At 28.3% G+C, this 12,284-nt stretch overlaps 1 protein-coding gene across 1 annotated transcript; it reads right to left on the bottom strand.

The window, feature by feature from the left end:
- Window positions 1-838: 838 nt before the first annotated feature.
- LOC123268860 (opsin, blue-sensitive-like) lies at window positions 839-7,876 on the bottom strand. Its single transcript, XM_044734277.1, has 8 exons — window positions 7,604-7,876; window positions 6,024-6,215; window positions 3,474-3,689; window positions 3,213-3,343; window positions 2,894-3,066; window positions 2,265-2,425; window positions 1,911-2,006; window positions 839-1,311 (listed from the first exon to the last, which is right to left on the bottom strand). The coding sequence occupies exons 1-8, from the start codon at window positions 7,681-7,683 to the stop codon at window positions 1,203-1,205; spliced, it is 1,158 nt and encodes a 385-aa protein (XP_044590212.1). The 5' UTR covers window positions 7,684-7,876; the 3' UTR covers window positions 839-1,202.
- Between the last annotated feature and the right edge of the window lie 4,408 nt (window positions 7,877-12,284).

Genomic DNA, 12,284 nt, shown 5'->3' with positions numbered 1-12,284 from the left:
AAGGGGAGCTTATATCTTTAAAAATATCAATAGTTCATAAGATATCTGTTAAATTGCACTGTACTTTCTTAAATATTGACGTTTTTAAAGATATAAGCTCATCCCGATGTTACACTCATCAAGAGCTTTCATTTGAGTACCAACATGCATTTTGATATATTTTTCATATATACATATATTTTTCATATATACATATCGATGGTCTAATTAGCAATTTGTCTAACTGCTTATTTTTTAGAGGGTGATTTTTTAACATTTTGATGTAGCCATAATCAAATTATAAATTATTTGAATGATTCAAACCTAAATATTATATCTCTATTAGATAATAATGATATTAAATGGTTTTTTAAAGCGATAATAAATTTTGAACTAATAGTTTTTTTCGTACAAATAGAAGATTCTCTAAAATGGAGTTAGACAATTTGCTAATTAGAACGTCGATATATATAACATATATAAATATATGATAAGTTGATGTGGGTACTCAAATGAAAGGTCTCGATGAATGTAATGTCGTGAGCTTATATCTTTAAAAATATCAATAGTTCACAAGATACAAGGTCATTTTTCAATTATGAAATCTCATCATAATAAATTGACTATCAGTGAAAATGAAATGAAACCTTGAAAAGGCACAAATTTAAGTTAAGCCCTTTGCAACGACACTAAATTTCACTAAAAAAACCGATTTTATCATACAACTATCCTGGACACAAAATTTTCCTTATTCTCTTAATAATATAGATAATAACAATAATTAATGTTTAAAATTCCAAAGAAATTATTATTATTAGTTTTTTATGGTAAAATAAAAATAAAAATCATTACACATAAATTGCTTTGAAATATTTATTTTATGATTAAACTTGTATACAATGTCTCATATTCAGCGAGTAGACTCACAGAATCAAAAACACATGAGTTTGGAATTAAATTAAAACAATCAGGCGCTTCATTAAACGTCCGTAGAATACAATGTACAATTTATACAGTATTATCGTTCGATCAAGTAGTAAGTAATGAGTAAAAGATAGTAAGTAGTAAAGATCAATGGTTGGCCGGCGGTCTGCAAGAGTGGTGGTTGGCAATGCAGAGCCGTCGTCCACCCGTCGATCTCATCCCCAAGCAACTCAAACCAGCCCTCGGTAGATAACTCGAGCACCCCCGGTACTTCGCCTACTTGAGCTTTCGTCGGTAAATTATGACTCGTCGCTCACCCTCTCCGTTGTTGCTGACACGCTGTCCGACTGCGGCATCGGTTCGTGGATTCCCATCCATTTGCATCGTTTTTGCAGCTCCAGTCGGTACCTTTTATCAAATGATACAATTATTATTATTTTTATAGAAATTTATGTTAATTGAAAACTTTTTTTTTATTTATGAGTCTTTAAATATTAAATAAAAATCAATAAATTAAAAGTTAATTTTCCTCTGGCTTGTAAATTTAATTATTTCATTATTTTACCACGAAAATTATTACATTTCGATTGAATAGTCATTAAATAATATCAATTATCAAAATTCCAAATTTAATTAAGGTTTTTTAATGTCAGTAATGATAAAATAAGGTCAAAAGTTTAACTAAATTAATTTATTTGACATTAAAGCTCTAGTTCTTGTACAAATTTAAAACGTTTACTGAAATATTCGATTAGCAGGAATGAAATATTAATAACTTTTACCATCCATAAGTTTATAATTAAAGAAAAAATTTATTGGTGTAATTATTTGATAAGAATAAATATTTTAAAAATTAAATAGAATGTGAGTGGTTTAAAAATACAAAACCAATTTGTAGAAAACGGTGCAATAATTTAGACAGCAGATGTAACGCGTGAATTTCATACAAGGATATTAATATATTTACGGTATTTAGCAGCAGAGAATTCAGCTGAAATATTAATTACCTCGGGTGATTGATTGCGTAGACCCAGGGATCGATACAGGACACTGTTTTGGCGAACAGAGCCGGAAGCATTGTTGAGAAAGGTGTTAATGCATCCCTGTTTTAATTATAATTATACACAGCGGTTAATAATTATCATTCATTATAATCATGGTTAAATATTACTAAGCTTATTCTAGTGTTATTATTTAGAATTATTAATTTATTACAAACGCAGAAAATTTATTTAAGATGTATTAAATATATATTTAATTGTTTAAAAAATTTGTAATTTTTTTTTTTAATTACAATTGGTGAATATTTTAAAGTATATAGAAAATTTATGAATTGACGAATATAAAAAGTTTTTACGAACCGGTTTCCAAAGGCAACAGTCATTGTTACAACCGCGTAAGGAGTCCAAGAGCAAACGAATAAAAAGAAAATAGTGAATGCTACTTTTGCTATTCTCATCTCAACGCTCCTTTCTTTATCCCCGGAATTTGATTGCAGAGATTTTACGTTCATTTTTTTGGCCTGTAAAAATTTTTTAAATTTTTATTTTAATAATAATATTAAATTTTAAGAATTTTGGTAAATAATAATTCATATATTTTATGACTGATCAAAAATTCATTATTAAATTTTTTTTCTTCTGACAATTCAATCAATATTTAAATAATTGTCCTTTTGATTTTATATCATAATTTAATTAAAAAAAAAAAGTTATAGTATTTTAAAAATTCAGTCCATATTTTAATAATTATTCTTTTGATTTTATATCATACTTTAATTAAAAAAAAAAAAGTAAAATATTTTTAATTTTGAATCATTTTTTTTATTTTTAAAAGGGAAAAATTATTTAAAAAAATTTTTTTCTTTCAATGAATAAAAAAGTATCTTAAAAATTAAAATATTAAAAAAATGGTTTATTTATTTCAATGTAGACTTATTTATCGAAAAAAATTTTATTATAATAATGAATAAAAATAAAAATATACTCACTTGTTCGCGCAACATTTTTTCGTGTTTACGAACAGACTTAATGAGATGCGAGTAAAAAGTAATAATAAGAGTCATCGGAATACAGTAAGACCAAATAAATATGCACCCGACAAATACTTTGGTGTCTTGATCCTCCGACAAGTAATCGAAGGTGCAAGTTGTGAGAAAGCCCTCTGATTTGTTTAAAAAATAAAAATGTTAATTTATGCGCTGCCGTGAAGCGAGCGGGTCGATAAGTTTAAATTGAATTATCGATTTTATAAGTGGAATATAATGTAAGAATAAGAATAAGGCTAAAAATTGACATTATTTTTGATACCCGGCACGTATCGGCCCCAGACACGCATCCACGGCAAAATGGTGAACGGCATAGTCCAGAACCACGTCAGGGCGATGATAACTCCCGCCTGCTTGCTGTTCAGCCGTCCATCGATTGGACAGGAAATTGTTCTGAAAGGTTTTTTTTAACTATTATTAATTTAAATCACAAAGATTATCAGCATTGTCATTATCATTATCGCCAAGAATTTGAATTATGAATTACAGTGATAATTATTATTGTTATTGTGATTGTACGTACTTATATCGATCGAATGCAATAGCTGCGTTGTTTATGGCCGAACCGATCCCAGAAACACTGCCGAGGGCTGAATAAATGTCACAACCTAGCTGCCAGCCAACTGGACGCTCTAGAAAACTATTTACTATCAATAATGGCATCTCGACTGCCATTAGGATATCAAATAGCGCGAGATTTACAACAAACATATTTGACGCAGTTCGCAATGATTTTGATCTGGAACAAAATTTTTTATTCTGTTATTTTTATACCGGCAAATTATTTTGTCATTAAGGTTCATAAATTTCAATTATTAAATAATAAATTGATGATGGGCGGAAGTGCTGGAATTTTGATCACTCACTGAGAGACAATTTTATTTAATACGGCTGCCCAATTTTAAAACAAAGTAACTGCAAAAGTTTTATACCTAATTTTTTTTTAATATTGCTGGATTTTTTATAACTTTTAGACCTTAATTTCCAGTATTTTTTCTTAAAAATATTTATATTCAAGTATTTTCTATTCATAAATCAAATTTTTCATCAATTTGGCAGGCAAACTTTTTTTTAATAAGAAAAATTAAAAAAAATTTCTAAATATTAGTTACTGTGTTTTGAAATTGGGCAGCCGAATAGTAATGAAATTTTATTACTATTTAATAAAACGTTTATTTGGCCAATCCCAAATAAAAATATATTAAATATTAATAAAATTTCTTTAAATACTAATAAAAATTTTCTTAAGTACTAATAAATTTTATTAAATAGATTTTATGAACGTGTCACTTTATAAGATTATTTAATCTAAATGTAAATTATATTAAGTAATTTTGATTTTTAGTTTTATTATTATTGTTTTTCTTTCATTTGTTCTTTATGAACTTGCAACTTTCGTGAGACTGCGTAATTTAACTACACATTATAACAAGTGGTATCTATACTTATGAAAACATTATAATATTTCATTGTCTCCATTATATATACTGTTTATAAGTTTATGATGGTTGTAAATGATCCTGTTATTGGCCGGTAGGATGTTGGGTCTAAGTTAAATAAATAAATAAATAAATAAATAAAAAATTTTTCTTAGTATGTAAAAGACGTCGTCTGTCATAATGACAACATAAAAGTCGAAAGTAAACAAATAGATTAGGTTAGGATCCCGCATGAAAATACTATATATCGTTAAAAATATATTATACAATATATTGCAAATGAGTGATGAATATATGGCGGCAAAATTGTCTATATTGAAAAGTATAATTTTATTCTATTTATGGAACCATGTATTTTAAATAATACATTTATTATTATATGGTGATCCATACATCGCTTAGTATATATCATCTGCTATATTACCGAATACATAAAAATCATATATAATATATCATGTACTGTATATGAAGAATATATGTGATACCATATATTTATCGATACATTATTTTAAGTATAAGGTATCAATATATAAAAAGTTGTACCGATACACATATGGATCGTGCATACATGAAGCAAATATATTGATGAATATATGATTTATACATGAGAATAATATATTTATTTACAATATATTTTTTTATATTATTGTGGCAAAATTATAGATATGATTTCATATATCGTTCCATATATCACATTATAATATTAATATATTTAATCATATATTTTGGAACATATAAACCTTTTCCAAGCGGGATGTCACATTGAAAAACCTTTATATTATTTATCAAAAGATATTACTGTGAAAATATATTTGACTAAATTATAATTAATACAAATTATGTTATGTTATGAAACATGAATTATGTATTGTAATTAAGCACATTTAACTTTTACTTGTTTATATATCTCAATAAATTGATCAATATTATTTTTTTTTTTTTTTGAGATTATTTGCTCACCGTCAAACTTTTGGAACAAGTACAAACTACGCGAATTAATGACAGCTAACGAAAGCGACGCTCGTGGTTATTTTAATAAACACATATTAGTATTTAAAAAAATTTTATTAAATACTAATATAATTTTATTAATATTAACTAATTTTTTTTTTTCAAGTCCAAATAAACTTTTTTATTACTATTAAATAAAATTGCCTCTCAGTGCAGGATGTTATTAATTTTTTATTAAGACATAAATAAATATTTTAGGTGTTACTTGTTTTATAAGACAAAAATTTTGAGCTCAATAAATTATTGGTAAAATAAATATGAAGAAAATTATTTTTGGACAAATTAAATTTTAGAATTGGATGAAAATTACTTGTTAAATTTTTTTTTTTAATTATTGTTGTTATTGTTCAAAGTAGGTCGAGAATTCAATTATTTATAAACCAAAATTTGAATTAACTGTAATTAAATACATCCATCCGGTTGCTATTATTATTACAATAATTATAAATGTTTTGTTTTGTATTATATTATAAGCTATTGCACATTTGAATGGCTGTAAAATCTATAGAATATATATCGAAGAATAATCCATAATTTTATTTTAGCGAGAATCAGCGATTATTGAAATAAACTGGGGTAATAACAATAACATTTTAATTCGCTAATTAAATAAACAAACTTACGTGGTAAAAATCCAAACAACGCAGCCATTACCAACAAATGACATGACCATTAACATAAAATAAATCAGGGCAAAGCCGATGTGCCAATACCGCCCGGGTGCTAAAAATCCTCGCCAATAAGGATGGACCAGATCTGAATATTCCGGTGGGATGTTCCACCCCAGCAGTCTTTCTTGCATCTGTTGTACATTTCTGTTGTAATTTAAATTAAACTGTCAATTTTTTATTCCTTCTAAAATTAAAATTACAAATTTTTTTATAGTTTATTCAGTTCAAAATTCTTTTTTTTTGCCAAAAAATTACTTCAAATTTTTACATTAATTAATAAAAAAAATTATTATTAATAATAATAAAAATAAATAACTTCAAGTTCAATTTTTCAATATTTTTCACTCAATTTTTATAAAAAAAAAAAATAAAAAATTGTTTTATAATTTATTCAGTTCAAAAAAAATTTTTTTTTCAAAAATTACTTAAAATTTTTTAACTAATTAAAAATATAAATTTTTGATAAAAAAAAAAAAATAAAAAATTGATTTATAATTTATTCAGTTCAAAAAAATTTGTTTTCTCAAAAATTACTAAAAATTTTTTAAATAAATAAAAATATAAATTTTTGATAAAAAAAAAAAAATAAACATTGATATTAAAATAAAAAAAAAATCAATACGTAAATTACAGGTGATGAATCAATGCAGCTAAACAGGTAAAGGCCGTAATATTTTACGACAGAAATAACATCTGATATAATGGCTGTTAAATGATGAAACCACGGTATCACGAATGCCGCCGTGAAACCAACGAACGCTTCGTAAATATATTGTATTTCACAGAATAGCAGTACCAAGAATACAACAATAAAACAAAAACCGAAATCATGGATCGCTGAAAGCCTGAAAGCGCGAATTTGCCCAGTCGCAACATTAGATAAATATAAAAAACAGCCAGAAAAAAAAAATAAAACCAAATAATAGTTACCCGGTACGTTTAATAATAATATAAATCTCCGTGACGGACATCAAAGTCACCGAGCATTGAGCCCTCGATTCTGATTCTGGCTCGGTGTAAACCACTCGACGTCATCTCTTATTGTAAATAATTAACTAAAAACCAGACCCAGAGGAAAACAATATAAATTCTGGATAAAAAAAGTTTAAATAAAAGCTAGCACCGTGACAAACGACTCTCCACGTCGGGAACACAAATTAAAGCAAGATCACTTTTGAAATAAATTAAACAGACAATGCTCCAATTAGAACGTGCAAAAGTGAAGGGCTAAATTATTGGTACGCCTCTTCTGTCGGTGGTTAATTAACCTCCATAATATTCATTTAATTAATTATTTGTCTGGCAAAACTTTAAGGTCGATCGTTCGGTCTTTTATTTCCGATCTGGTACTTGTATTTTCCCTTGATCTGGAACGAAGAAAATAGAAGTATAGCGGCAATTTGTCCGTCCTTCCAGCCGGTATTTAGAGTTGACCCATTCTTCGGTCCGTCCGTTCTATTTGTCCGTCGGTTCATTCAGCGGACACAATACGGGTGATTATAAAAGAAAATAATCAGCTGGACTGAACTCACCCGACTCCGACTCCGATCCCGGGTACTCCCCCGACAAAGGCTTGCATCGGACTGATTACGCTGCTATCGTTCAAGTACATCTTGTTCTGCTGGTAATTATTTATTTTATTATTTACACTCTCTAATGACGCGTGAAATGGTCGCTATCCCTCGGTAATAAAATAATTTAGAATTTTTTTATAGAGACTTCTGAAGGGAGGGACAATCGAACTCTTACTGAAGTGAGACGCGGTGACTTTTCCGCAACTCACTTGTCCGGAGCGAAAAACTCTTCTCTTTTATACTACAGATAGCGTGATTGCTGAGAGTTTAATCAGATTTGAAGGTTTTGATTAAGAAACCCCGCGGGATTCAGATCCGAGTTGTCACGCTATTTTTTTATATCAAACCCTCCTCGGGACAATCACTATTGCGCCGGTATTAAGCAGTTTCAATGTCGGAATGTGCTTAATTGCATTTTTTTTTGTTACGTGAGGAATTGTGACGTCGGGAAGGTTAAAAGTTCTGGAATTATTAAGAAGTTTTGGAATTTTTTATTTCAGATTTTTTATTAGTTAGAAAAATTAATTTGATTTAAAAAAAAATTCTTGGAAAAATAAATTTATTTTTAAGAATTTCATTTTTTTGAATCAAAATGAAAAATTATTAATTTTTTGTAAATAAAATATCAAATAGCTAAAAAAAAATTTTTTAATAACTTTTATTAATTTAATTATAAATTTTATTAATTTAATTATGAATTAATTAATTTAATAAGTAATAACTAATCTAAAAATATTATAATGGAATAATTAATTTGTTACTAACAATAAAATTGCTTTATTGAATAAATAATAATTGCCAATATAAAATATTTCGCGTAAAATAATTAAACATGCTCGAAATTATTGTTTTTATTCTCGCCGAACTATATTCATTGATTTTATGATAAAAGCATGACTATCAACCACCATAATTGCCAAAATTTCATTCCACCGATCAAACATTTATTGTTTATTTTATTTTACATTTAATTACCGGCGAAAAAACCGCGAAGTTTCAAAATAAATAAAATTTTGAATATATAAATAATAATGGCGGTAATTTAATATGGAAAATCGTTAAAAAGCAAAGTTTTGATACGAGAGCATAAATAGCCGGAGGAAAAGTTCCCCCGGACATTTAAAATATTCGTTATAAATAATTAGTTGGAAAGTTTGCTGAAAATCGGAGTTTTCAATAGCAATGTATCAATATTAAATTGGAAATAGGTACTTTTAGTTATGAACTTTAGGATTTTTATATATTTTCAACTGCTGAGAGGTAATTTGTGTAAGTACTGAGATTGTTACTAAAAGCCTAGTGAATTATTAAATATTTAAAACGATTAACTATTTTTTTAATTTAATTTCTATATTTTTTTTAAAAGTAAAATAAATATTAAAAACAGCCATAAAATAATTTTTTTATTATTAAATTTATTTATCATCACTTTTTATTATTTATTTTATTTATTAAAAGTTTTAATAAAAAAATCTATTAATTTATTTTATTCACAGAAATCAAGTTGTAGGTTTATAAAAAGTTTCTAAATATAATTTTGTCAATTACTTTTGATTCGACGGTCAAATAAAATTTTATAAGCAATTAGAAAATTTTTTAATTTAATTCTCTTAATTAAAAATTTCCAAACAAGAAAATAATTTAAGGAATTTTTTTGGTTTAAAATTTTTGCCGTTGAATATTAATTTTAAAATAATTTATTATTAATTAATAAAGCTAATTAAATATTAAAAAATCCTTCAATCAATATTGTCCTTGATATTTATGCAAAAAAAAAAGGAATTTGTATCACGGCATAGTAAAAAAAATAAACGGAGCATAAAGGCGAAAGTGTCCCTCAGTATGTGTCTGGCGTCCGGTGTCTGGTGGATTAAACCATAAAATAGTAGAGGGACAACTGCGAATTTCAGCTGATTTACGAGGTAGGCCAGCCGTCATTAACCGGTCAAGCCCGCGAGGGAATAGTTTGCCAGAAAGGCGTTACCTGGCAAGTTACTTACAACCTCAGAGCCGTACACTTTTGCCCTGGTGTATATTACAATAATGATGAATAAATAAATACTATCATTATTATTATTTTAAGTGGGATGCAACCGATAGAAAGAGAGTACCAGGAAAAGTGTAGATAATTTTTTCATGAGCTCGTAAAAAAGTCATTGGGGTGTATTACTGAAATTCATTTTTATTTTATTTATTTTCTCCCTCATCCTTTTTCTTCAGTACACATATCACTGGTGTGTGCAATGTTGGTTTTTATTTCAAAGTTTAAACTTTTTTTAACACTAGACATTTTAAGAGCGATTATATTTACGAGGTTCGTGCGTACTGTCACTATCTGTGACGTGATATTGCGGTTGTCAGACCGAGGGTTGCTGCGTGATTGCAGACTTGATGGGTAATAAAAGGAGAGAAAAAGTAAATAGGGGAAGTCGGAAGGAAGAGGGAGAATTAAACGGGAGGGGTTGAGTGGGTGAGGATGAGAAGGACGTGAAAATGAGTGTGGATGCGGGAAAGGGGATGATAAAAATGGAGCTTATGAAGAAGGTGAATGACAAACAATAGGACGGGGATGGGCAGGATAGTCCGATTGCGCGACAATAAGAATGAAACGTCGCCGTTGAGCGAGGAGAGGGGCGAGGGGTTGTTTTGTTTATTCTCCGTTTACTCTACTCGGGTTTATTCACTTTTTATCTGTGGCAGGGACTCAATAGACTGCCAGACGGGCTGTCCGTCGCGGCGATAATGTTTTTCTAAAGAAGCCGTTTTTTGAATAAATATTTTCGGTTAGTTATTCATTTCTGTTTTTTCAGAGGATTTCAGAGCTGGATTGGTTAGATCGTGAAAGAGAGAGAGGGAGAGGCTTTTAAGTATTATAAATTGTATTTATTTAATGTTTAATAAGCTCGTTTGATCGCGAGGATGCTGATTAAGTTTTGATTGATCGAATTAAACGAACTGGGAATTTAATACCTAGGAACCTTTGAGCGAAGGATAGGTATTTGAAGCCTCTCACAGCTTAGAAATACATAACTCCTCTGAGGACTCACTAGCTAACTTTTGGTCCCGCTGATTAACTTATTAACCGTGGATGAATTCACCCCCAACAGATCCCTCATTTTTTGTATCGGTTTGTCTCGTCATTTTAGTTTTAAAAAATACAGATCAATTATTATTACTAACTAGCAATACACCAAAGGACTCGGTTGATAATTATTAATTGACAAGTAAAAAACCTCAAGAGTGTTAACATTAATAAATAATTAGGAGAAGTAACTAGGCGTTTTTTCTGGTATTTTAAGAGTTCATAACTGATACTATAAATAATCTATCACACACTTTCAAAGCTCGTCGCTTACGGAACCAAAGTTCTGACGGCTAATAAGCTTTTAGCTTACCGACTTTTATTCATTTTCTTTAATAAATTTTAAATCACCCGCAATAATTTACTTAAATCCCTCGTATTTATTTTTCCACACATTACTCCTTCGGAATAATCAATGGACCAATCGAAGAGACTAAGAGCCGGACTCAAAAACCTCCTGATTTTTTATTGGTAATTCATAATTGAAGTCTTGTCGTTTAACTATACAAAAATGTTTTATAAATTACCGGTTAGTCGGTCGATTGCCTCGACACCTACAATTAACATACTAAATAAACTACCCGGTATTGATTCAGGATAAATTATTTATCAAACTCGACAGTCCAAAGTCCCAACGTCTGCTCTATTTTCCATCCAATTATTTATTTTATAAATAATAAAATTTTCGAGCCCACAGTTACAAGTTATTAAAATCTAATAAATAAAATCCAAGCAACTCTCATTATATGACCTCTCAAAAAAAAAGTCGAAGCTTTTTTACAGCGCTTTAATTGATAATTTTAATTAACTGCTAGAAAAGTTTATTAAAATAACAAGATACTAATTATTAAGGAGCTGAGTTTATTAAGATTTATATTATTAAAATATTAAAAAAATTTCCGTGCTAATTTAATTGAAACAGTGCAGTTAACTAAAAGAACAAAAGACTCAGAATATAACTAAATAACTTCAAAAATTTTAATCAAGCGGATTAATAATTTTTAAAACAATATATCTTTTATTAAAAATTATCAGCGAGGAATCGCAATAATAATAATTAATATTTATAAGAATAATAATTAATAATTATAAAAATCATAATTAATAATTATAAGAGTAATAATTAATGATTATAAGAATAATTAATAATTATAAGAATAATAATTATTATTATTGTTTATTAATAATAGAAAATTAACAAGAGTGGCGTCTGATCAAAGACAGACTTTGACTACTAAAATAAAATAAATTATCTCCGGACAGAGATAAGACAGAAGCTGATTAAAACAATACGGTACACAATCTTATTCCAAGCTAAATGACAAAACGGCTGAGGGGCGATGAATTAAGACATTACTAAAGGTCAAAGGAGTGGAATGAAGATTCCTGAACAGAAGTTAGCACGGAAGGAAGGAAGAAAGCAGATTAATGAGAATTAACGTTAATTGCTCCCGAGGAATCGGGTAGTCGGGTAGCACTGAGTGAAATACTTGGACAAGCAAATTTCGGTGCTGTACGCGTACACACCACAATGGATTATCCACCTGGCTTTGAATA

The sequence above is a fragment of the Cotesia glomerata genome, linkage group LG7 (assembly GCF_020080835.1).
Source record: "Cotesia glomerata isolate CgM1 linkage group LG7, MPM_Cglom_v2.3, whole genome shotgun sequence".
In the NCBI taxonomy this organism is placed as follows: Eukaryota; Metazoa; Arthropoda; class Insecta; order Hymenoptera; family Braconidae; genus Cotesia; species Cotesia glomerata.
This window is presented reverse-complemented; position numbering and strand designations above follow the sequence as displayed.